Source organism: Nycticebus coucang, chromosome 22, assembly GCF_027406575.1.
Source record: "Nycticebus coucang isolate mNycCou1 chromosome 22, mNycCou1.pri, whole genome shotgun sequence".
In the NCBI taxonomy this organism is placed as follows: domain Eukaryota; kingdom Metazoa; phylum Chordata; class Mammalia; order Primates; family Lorisidae; genus Nycticebus; species Nycticebus coucang.
This window is the reverse complement of record NC_069801.1, coordinates 14,688,917-14,699,574: the sequence shown is the minus strand read 5'-3', so window position 1 is coordinate 14,699,574 and position 10,658 is coordinate 14,688,917. Positions and strand designations below refer to the sequence as shown.

Sequence of the window (10,658 nt, the reverse complement as noted above, 5' to 3'; positions counted from 1 at the left end):
GGACTGGTCTTGATCCTTTTCAACCGAAGTTCTAATCTCTGCATCACTGTGGTCTGAGAGTGCCCATTTTGTCCAGCAGTCCAGCCAAACCTACACTGGAAGAGGGCATACGAATAGTTCTAAGCCTCAAGCCACACATCTGCTCGTGTGCACTGCAGGGAAAGGTGGTGCTTGGAAAATTGTCTGGCTGAGTGACTCTGAGCTCCTGGGTTTTCAACCAGGCTTCTCCAAGGCTACAAGTTGTTAAGGCCTCAGAACACCTGTCCTTAAAGACTCAGCCAATCTCCCAAACAGGATATTACAGGTCAACTAGTGCAACCACTGCCCTGACAGGAAGCCCCTCTCACCCTAGCAAGGGGCCCCCTGGCTCCAGCTAACCCCTGAAATGGAATAAAGTTAGAGACCATGAAAGTTTTCTAGTGGGGTGGGGGCAGCACCTACACTGGGACATCACCTTGGTCCACAGCAGGATCTTTCTTAAAGCAGCTGAGTTGGGTTAACAAGGTCTGGAATCTGGGCCTCGTGGGCTCAGGAGGAATAGTGTTTGTCCACCCAGAGAAGACTGGCCTCTCAGTTGTGGACTAAGAAAATAATGACAAAAGGAAGAAGATAGTGTAAGGGACTGTGGGAGAATTTCCTTGCCAGTAGCTAGAACATTCTTAGAGTTCAGGAAATCATCTTATTGTAGCCCCTTTTGTTATCAAGGTACCGAATTGCCAATTCGGAACGCTGCTTATCAAGGACAAAATTAAGAACAGAGTGGGAGTCTCAAGGCTAAAATCACGAGGACCTGGAGAGGGCAGCAAAGTCAGGGTCGTGGTGTGGAAGGAGTGAGGGCTCCCCCTCCCTCAGATTTCCCATGGCCACACTTCCCCCTTCCTGTTTTTGAGTCAGTGCCCCAGTGTCTAGGGGTGTGATCCCCCTCCCGGAATTGGGTCAAACCAACCCTCAGAGTTCTAGAGGCACCTCAAGGTAGCAGCTGACAAAAACTGGTCCATAGTTAAACAATTTCAATTTTAAATTATCACAGATGCTCTTAGATATCATGCAGAAATCTCAAATGTTCAGTCTTTCAGAATGGCTGTCAGGACATAGGGCAGCTGTACTCACTAAAGCTCAGTCAGATCCCAAAAGACAAGAGAACCAGAACCTCTGCCACACGCACGCATCTTCCACACACAAGTCTTGAAAAATGGTATCTTCCAGGACACTCTCTCAGTCACTCAGATGGTGGTCAGATACTGATGAAAACAACCTGAGACTTTGTTTTTAAACTAGAATTTATTGGTATACAAAACTCCATTTCATAGATAAAGTGGCACATCTTTGCAGCTTCTATTGCACCAAGTATTAAAGATTAAAAACACAAAGAAAGAAACATTTGGTTTTGAAAACACTGCAAATAGCCAAGTACAGTACTTTGGTAAATAAAAAATAAAATGGTTCAGATGAACACAATCTGTCGAAAGAAACAACATGTGGGAAACGAACTATGGACATCAGACAACGGTCACATTTCTCACCATCAAGCTCCATAGATAAGGCAAGACTTGCTGAGTCTATGGATCATGACCCCACGGAGGTCTTAGATATCTCCAGACTGAAGCTACAACAAGTATATAGTGCAAATAGAAAAAAGAGAAGGCCCTTTCTCCACAGACTCACCCTCCTTTGTAAAGGGGATGACGCTTGCGAACGCTTCCACATTAGAAGGGGAGCAGGCAGGGGTGAAGTCTGACTCCTGGCTCTTTTCTTCAAATTTCCTCTGAGCTTAGTGCTGGTGAAGGATGCTGGAAGGGTAGCTAGGAAGGCCATGGGCCCTTCCTACCATGAAAAATGAGCCACAGGAATGGGAAAATGGGAGAAACCTCTCACCAGCATCACTCAAGGGACCTGCCAAGGGATGAAACCCCCAGCTGAGGTCTGTGACTGAGCTCAAATGATTGTCATGGATGGCTGGGAAGAGAGACCTGCAGGATGCTGACGTGCAGATTAAGCGCCCGACTGTGGTTTAGTCCAGCGATCACTACCTGCCACGAGCAGGAGCAGCTCTGTGCCACAGGGATGCCCTGCTGAAAATAAATTCACTATGCCAAAATTCACACTTTTAGATCATTTACACTGCTTCCAGCCCCTTCTCAAGTAAATCCTGCAAAGATATTAAACATTGGCATTATACTACAAAGTAGTCCTGATGAGGGCAGTTAGAGACTAGACAGCCACCACTTAGAAGAACCAGTTAAGGGCATGAGGTTACAGGGGAATTTTACCGTGGGACAGAAGAGGGCTGGACCACCCTCAAGGCACAGCTCTTTCTCATGGCCCAGCTCAGCAGCACAGTCACACACTGTACATGCACTTGGCGATTGGTGCTCCCTAGTATCTCCACTTCCCTAAAATTACTGATTTTTCCCCTTTCTCATACGCGATGACAGATTTTTTATAGTTTAAACATGCTATCTAGATCTTCAATTCAATGACATCAGTGGACAAACACAATTTACTTTAGAGCCATCTTATAAAAAGTGCCATTACTAGATCACCTCAGAACAACTGTCAAAGGCCCCAGAGCATTAATAACACCTGTTCTGAAAGCTGAGATGAATGAAACTAGAAATAACATGAATGGCAAAACAGAACAAAGGCATCAGACTCCAAATCTAAACGTTCAAAATGGCGAGGCAGAGCCCTGAGGTAAAAAGGTGACAAGCTGTGCACCTACCCAAAGGAGAGTCTGAGAGGGCCACCAATGGACACACTAAAAGCAGGAAGCTCTATTCTCTTCCCCCAGCCAGCAAAGACCCTTGATCAGCGTGGCTTTCAGTCACCACTGATGAGGAATCCAAGCTTCCTTTAACTGACCAGATATTTCAGAGGTAAACTGAGGGCATTTTATGTTGACCCAGTAAAACCCAGGCAGAGTCTAAAGAGTTTCTCAGAATGAGAGAAATTGCACATTGACTACAGGGACTCACTACAAGCTTCGGTGCCAAAGTCCACCTCATCTCCATCATTTGTGAGCAGCTCTGTGCCCGACTTCACATGCCCTCCTCCGGCCCCCCACAATCCTATGGTTTCACATTGTACAAGTTTCCTGGGGGAAAAGGGCAGAGCCTTACGAATCACCTGCAGAAAGGCTCCCTCCAAGCCCAGCTCTAGCTGCCCTGCAAGGGAGATTCCACTTCACAAGCCCTCAGAACCAAAATGGCATTGGAAGTGTTTTCAGAGCTTATAAGAGACAGACAACTTTACCATGTAAATTCTTTCTGCCACAATTCCTCAACCATACTTTGCTCCTAAAAGTGTACATTCCTATTATTGAAAAACTAAATACACCTATACACATTCTACCCTTCTAATATCTCCTGGTGGCAACTATGTTAGTTAGAAGTTGTGGTTTTATGTTGTTTTAATGTATCTACCCCTCTAATTCAAAGCTGTTGCCACTAAAGTTTTATTTATTTTGACTTGTAAAAAAAATCTTTTTTTAAAATCCATAAAACCTTTATATACAGTTTATAAGACCAGTAAGTAGCTAAGCACACACCACTGCCCTATTCTGTCTCCTGGCCACACTATAAAGCTACCAAGACAGAATCCCATGTAATAGAAATCTCTATCAGCCAAGATGCAACACAGAGGTGAAGACAGACTGAGCTCGTAAGACAGAGTTCACGTGAGTAACTGCACTAGGGTTAACAGTCACTGTCAACAGTCACCCCAAGACTAAACACACTTGGCCTCCACTTGGCTGCCAATGGAAGAATTTTCACGTGCCCACTAAGGCAGCTAGGCATATGGATTCCATCTATCTTACACCCTGCAGTGAGACTAAAGCAGTGGAGACAAAATTCAAACCCTCAGGCTAAAAGATATTGAAGTTGGCTGCATGTAGCTCATTCCTAATAATTAACATACTAAACCCAGACCAATTATAACTGGAAAGCTGTGAAATGTAATAAAAGAAAATTACTAAGGACATATGATTAGTTTTTAAAACCACTGTTATACCCAGAAATGCTATTATCAGAATTAGGTAATTTATAAACAAATGTTCCCAATATTCTTTAATAACTTTTTAGCACCTTCTAAAACACAACAAGGCTCAAGGCCACCTTCATTAACCAAGTATTTTTAATGCCATTCTACTATTTCTGTTTCTGAATCCTACATCTGAATTTCTGGTACACCATTTTGATCAGACAGGATCTGATCTTCTGTACTCAAGCAGCACAAAACAGACAGGGAAGTGTTCACTCAGACAAGCTCTGCCAGTCAGGAATCTGCCCGGAGTTGCAAGCCAAGAGAGTAGAGATGCTGAAGCACTGGCTCCCACTCCCTTGGAGGAAGGCCACAGAGAGCCTTCACTTGTTTGGATTGAGTACCGCACTGGAGCCTCAAACTTAGGACCCCACAATGTGCAGAGGAAAAAAATGTGTGGTTTTTAAAACCTACTAAATACTACAAAGTAATGTACCCAGAAAAAAGCCCAAACCACAATGTCCTGGGAACCATTTCAAGAGACTACTGATGTTCCATCCACAGAAGGCCACCAATGACAAACAAAAAATCAAAAGGCATCATCATTAAAACTGTAGGAAGCAAATGGCCTGCTGGACAAGTCAATGAATGCAGGGCCCGCTAGCCAGTATGTCTATACACATTGAAACATTTTTAGTTTTACCTTTGTCTCCAAATTTTTATAATTTTAAAATTTGAGGGGAAGGGGAAACAACTAATAATTTATCTTTTGACTCAACATATATTCTTTGCCCAAATATTAGGTCCCCCAAAGGGAAAGACTGCCCAAGATTGATCACCTCATTCGTTACAGCTTTACAGTTCATGTCCACCTAATTCCGTTTTTGGAATGCCATCTCTCCATTGCCCAAATCTGTCTATTTCAGAACTATAGAGTCATTCAAAAGCTTTAACCAAAATATGTTCTCCATGCTGTCCAACCTAAGTCACTGACAACTTCTGGTAGATGCTGGAAAGTTTTCTCAAAATCAAAAGAAACAACAGGGCTTAAATTAAAAAAAAAAAAAAAGTGACATTTTATGAGATTTCATTTCTAAAATACTAAGAACGTTTACCAACCTATAAGGTCAGATTATATTTATTTCTTGAAGTCATCTTTCTAACTCTAGAATAATAGAGAATAGGTATTTCATGTGAACATGAAAAACCTTATTCTTCCAGATTTCTCCTCCCATAAAAGCAAATAATTCTTTATACTCCTCCTAGGTAAAACCCCAGGAATCCCGTTCTCCTTCTACAACTACAGACCCTGCTCTATAGAATTCCAAAACTGCATCACAAGCGGTAACCCATCATCTTCCTGTTGTCAGGAAGTAAGAACCAAAGACTAGACAACACTGTCAACCTCCCAGAAATGCCCAGGCCCAATTAACAGTCAGGTGCATTGATCATATGGCTTGAGTGCAAATGAATTAACAGCACCTGCAGCCCATACGAAGTGACATCAGCCTCAGGAAGAAAAGAAGTATAGGTTTGTTTTTTTTAATTTCCATCCTGACTACAGGCCACACCCTCATATCATATTACTTGGGAAAACAATTCCTGAATTATTTTCTGAGTAACTTGGATCAGAAGAAAATTAAATCTCACAGGTTCCTGAGTTGGAGATCATTTATAAACGACTCTATACGTTAATATCTGTTTGAAAATGACAGTGAAACCAAGGAAACTTGTCACTCTGAATTTCTAACAATTATTCTAAACTACTTCACAAACAATTATAGCAAAACTCACCCCAAATGTTAAGGAAAGATCCCAGGGTCACTAAACTCCAATTTTCAGGGTAAATAAAGCCACACTTCAAAGGTTTTTTTCCTGACCTATTCATCCGCCTCTAAAACTCAGTATTTTATATTTGTATAACACAGTATGAATGGCTTCACTGTACTTTCATTAAACAAAACACATCACTGATAAAACTGAACCAAAAACAGGCAGCCTGAAAGAAACTAACTCTGTGTGCGAGCTTAGGTATGGGTTTTCTTGGTTGTGTTTCATTTTGTAAAAGGACGGCCTCACTGGAAAGCCTGATCCGCAGCACTCCATTTTCCACCGGCTTTTATTTTACTCCCAGGAGGCCAGGGTGTCAGATGTTGAGAGCAGCAAAGGTCTTCACCAAGGTGACCTGTGTGTTCGCATCCGCTTCACTTCTGTTGTTGTCCCTGAGGCTACTTCTCTCCAGGGCTTTGTGACGGTGCCTTTCCTCCTGGCGTTTCTTCTTCTCCAGCCGCTGTTGCTCTCTCTTCTGTTTATTTGTGACCTGAAAGAGAAGACCACTGGGGTGAGTCACCAGGCACGGTTGACTCAGGCTGCCACCTGCCACAAGATAGATCCTGCCTGACATATGCAAAGGCTACAGACTGCTTTTTAGCAAGAACAGAGAAAACCAGCCTAAAAGACTAGAAATGCTTTATTTTCCATTACTGGCTCTAATTTACATTTAAATTTATATCACCTTGCTGAACTAACAAAATCAATTCCATTCTCCCCATAAACCAATTTAAAATGACCTAAAGAAAGAAAAAAATAAAATGACCTAAAGAAACATTAACTCTAGTCGAGCAAAAGATAACATTCAAACAGGCCAGAGGACGCCTTTCTCTGTGTAATATAACGCACTGTGTAATACTACCCAAATCCTCAGAAGCTTACTGCATCTTTGCCTCTGCCAGTGGCTTTTTACATTTAAGTGGCATTTTGAGCTCAGAACTTCTTGGCCAAAATCTTTGAAACAAGTCCCAAATTCAGTGAAATGAGGGATGTCACATCGTACTGGTGGGAGTGCAGGGCAGGGAGAAGGATGTACAACCTCTCTGGGAAGCACTTGGTGATTTACAAAATCCCTGAAAAGGATTTACATATCTATACCCTTTAACCTGTTCATTCTTCTTCTGGAATTCTATCCAAGAAAATAAACCAAAACCCAAAAATTTATAAACAAAGTTGTTCGCTGAGGATGAAGGCATTTATAAAAGCCGGGGATTAGCATGGGAGGAACTCATGCACCATGGTATGTCAATGGTGGGAAAAGGAGCTGGCCATACATTTGTACACATAAACTTACTCCCAACTGTCACTGCACACATCTAACAGGATGAATAAAGTCTTCATTCTGCTTCTTGACATACCTTTATACATTCCCAAAATTTTCCATAACTACTTTTATAAATCAAAATAAAAAGATACTAAAATGAATTTTAAGTTACCACCATGCCCACAGAAACATCCCAGTCCTCCATGTGCACTTTGACCCCATCCTTCATACCTTTGGCAGCTGGTTCTTATTTGCTTTGTCTTCTTCACTAGGGCTGGCCCATACCTTACTGTTTTCAGCCTTGCCTTCATTTAAGCCCTGATTTCCAAAGATTCTGGCACCACTGCCACCGTCCTCCCATAAAGGGCCACATTGCTTTAGCACTCGACCACTGGGCTCAAGATTCTCCTCTGCATCTTCCAAAGAAAGACATTTCATTAAAATTCAGGACCTACAGAGACTTATACAATGTGACCACTGTGCTATATGACTCCATGATAACCTGGGTCCCTAGATCACTGTCATCTGGGAAGCAAGTGGGAAACGAAGGAAAAATTTAGAAGATAAATTTTAAAATAACTTGTTAAGCAGCCTTATGATTAGCTTTCCACCAGTAAGTAGAATACTCTACTACAATAACTTTTTTTTTTTTTTAGACAGAGTCTCACTCTGTCACCCTCGGTAGAGTGCCATGGCATCACAGCTCACAGCAACCTCTAACTCTTGGGCTTAAGCGATTTTCTTGCCTCAGCCTCCTGAGTAGCTGAGATTACAGGTGCCCACCACAATGCTCAGCTATATATTTTTTTTGCAGTTTTGGCCAGGGCTGGGTTTAAACCCTCCACCTCTGGCATATGGGGCCGGCACCCTACTCCTTTGAGCCACAGGTGCCGCCCTCAGCTATTTTTTTGTTATAGTTGTCATTGTTGTTCAGCAGACCAGGGCTGGGGGGGAACCCACCAGACCTGGTGTATGTGGCTGGTGCCCTAGCTGCTGAGCTACAAGCGCCAAGCCTAATAACTAATTTTTAACATAGATTTTTTTAGGAGAAATCTTTCATTTGCACCCAAACCCAGAAAGGAAATAGGCTCTAAACCTGAGCTGTCCAACACCATAGTCACCAACCACATTGTGGCTATTTACATTTAAATTAATTAAAAGAGTTGGAGGGAGCTGCTCAGGCCTGTCATCCCACTGGAAGGCCAATGCAGGAAGATCCCTTGAACTCAAAGTTCAAGACCAGCCCCAACTACTTAGGAGGCTGAAGAAAGAGCCTCACTTAAACCCAGAAGTTTGAGGTTGCTGTGAGCTATGCTGATGCCACGGCACTGTAGTCTGGGCAACGGATGAGACTCTGTCTAAAAAAAAAAAAAAAATACATATATATATATATTTTATATATGTAAATATAAAATATATATTTTTTAAATTAAAATTAAATAAAATTTAAAATGTAGCTCCCCAACCTCACTATCCAATATGTCAAGTACACACCACATGGAACAGCACAGATCACTGGAGGGTACTGTCTGAAGTCACAATGACCATGTTATTTATAGCGCTATTTTCTAAGAAAGCACAGAGAATATACAGTGGATAATAAGATGGTGAACCACAGGGAGAACTATGTTACATTTTTTCCTTCTCTGAGTTAGAAAATTACACTCAGCTGAAGTAAAAGAAAATTCTGGGCTCAGCGACTGTAGCTCAACCGGTTAAAGCACCAGCCACATACACTGGAGCTGGGGGGTTCGAATCCAGCCCAGGCCCTCCAAACAACAATGACAACTATAACCAAAAAATAGCTGGGCATTGTGGCGGGCGTCTGTAATTCCAGCTACTTGGGAGGCTGATGCAAGAGATCACTTAAGCCCAAGAGTTTGAGGTTGCTGTGAGCAGTGACACCACGGCACTCTACCCGGGTGACAGCTTGAGACTCTGTCTCAAAAGAAAAAAAAAAGAAAGAAAAAGAAAATTATGTATTATTACCAGTTAATAAAATTCTACATATTTCCATCAGAAAAATAAAGTATTTTTCTCTCCATTTTATTTCAGTTATTTTGGTATTCTAAGGGGAAGCTTCTTTCTAAAAGGATAATTCTTCCCTGACAGTCTCCATCCCTCCAAGACTGGGTTAGGTGGCCTCCTCCAGTGTCCCCTGGCACATAGTGTCCCCACACCATGCTGTACTACTGTGTTAGGGCACCTATCCCCACTATTTCCCCCACCCTCAAGCTCTACTCTCCAGTACAGGGTCAGGACCTAGTAAAATGACGCCTGCATATAGAAGGTACTCAATAACCTGCTGAATCAATAATGACAGCATGATTACTACCTGGGATTTGATTAAAAAGAAATATTAGGAAAATCATTAACACAATCGTTTTGAAGGCTTACAAATATCAGTCATGGACTTACTATTTCTTTTCGCCTGGTCCATTTGAAGCATGGCAATTATTGCAGATTCAATATTATAATTTTCAGCTTCCAGGTTCTGGACTATTAAATTAAAATCCTATCCAAAAAACAAAGAAAAACTTCAAGAATCTGGGTATCCTTCTCTACCTAGCTCTACTTTGACAACCTGATAAACACAAAGATGTAATAATGAGAACCGACATAGGCGTCAGGACATTTTCCAACTAGATAATGTCAATTTTCAGTAAGGTTGGCCACTTGAAATAACCATTTAAAGTATTTTTCTAAATGAATTTACTTTATAAAACTGCACTCATGCTACCCCAAACATTAGTCAGAAAAACATAAGTCTCCATATTTCTCTAGGATTTAGAGCAGTACTGAGTAAAGTCTAATAAACAAAAACAGAAATGAAGAAACAGCTTTCATTAAGTCACATCATATAACCTACTCAAACTGGTGGCCCATTTTAGGCCAGCAGGTACTGGCAGGTAGATTGGTACAACCCAAATGGCAGGTACACTGGACACAGGAATTCCTGCTTCTAAGTCATTACTGCGTGACAGAAATACTAACTGAACATCCCGTGGCATTACAGACTTTCTGAACAGCATCCTCTACTTCATCTCTCAGGTCATCTTCGAAGTCAATTCCTTTTGTCTTGATTTTTTCTCTTTTATTTGATTCATCTTGACGAAATATCTGAAACTAAAGGAACATAAATAATAGTAATCATGGGACTCTAGCAAACTGTGTTCAGAATCTTCAACATAAGAAGATACTCTAATCTCAGAACACTCAAATATACAGGGGAAAAATTTAGAAACAATCTTAAGAGACTAGCAATAACTAGGCTAAATTTTATACATACATTGAGATTTAGGTCAAAACAGAAGAAGTAAAAAGAAAGGCCCAAAACCCAGGACAAAGTGCTCAAGGAGAGTGGCATTAGCGCTGCTATGGTTTCTAGATATCAAAATTTCAGCAACTGCTATTTCTAAAAGTGCACGTTTGTTTCCAATGAATTCCAGAGCTGTGAGCTTAATGACAGAAGATGATCCTCTATATTCACACCAATGAGATTTTGCAGAAGAAAAATTATTGTCTTGAAGAAACATACATAGAACTTCCATCTGGTTCTCAGGCCTTATTTGAGCATCGGGCC

General features: G+C 41.5%; 1 protein-coding gene across 1 annotated transcript in view; it reads right to left on the bottom strand.

The window, feature by feature from the left end:
* Positions 1 to 1,262: 1,262 nt before the first annotated feature.
* Positions 1,263 to 10,658, bottom strand: part of OTUD3 (OTU deubiquitinase 3) — a 37,216-nt gene continuing 27,820 nt past the window's right edge. The window contains exons 5-8 of the mRNA XM_053576862.1: positions 10,070 to 10,201; positions 9,494 to 9,590; positions 7,307 to 7,491; positions 1,263 to 6,301 (exon numbers count right to left, since the gene is read on the bottom strand). Of these exons, the coding sequence (XP_053432837.1) occupies positions 6,128 to 6,301; positions 7,307 to 7,491; positions 9,494 to 9,590; positions 10,070 to 10,201 (588 nt within the window). The 3' untranslated portion in view covers positions 1,263 to 6,127. The remainder of the gene's footprint in view (positions 6,302 to 7,306; positions 7,492 to 9,493; positions 9,591 to 10,069; positions 10,202 to 10,658) is intronic.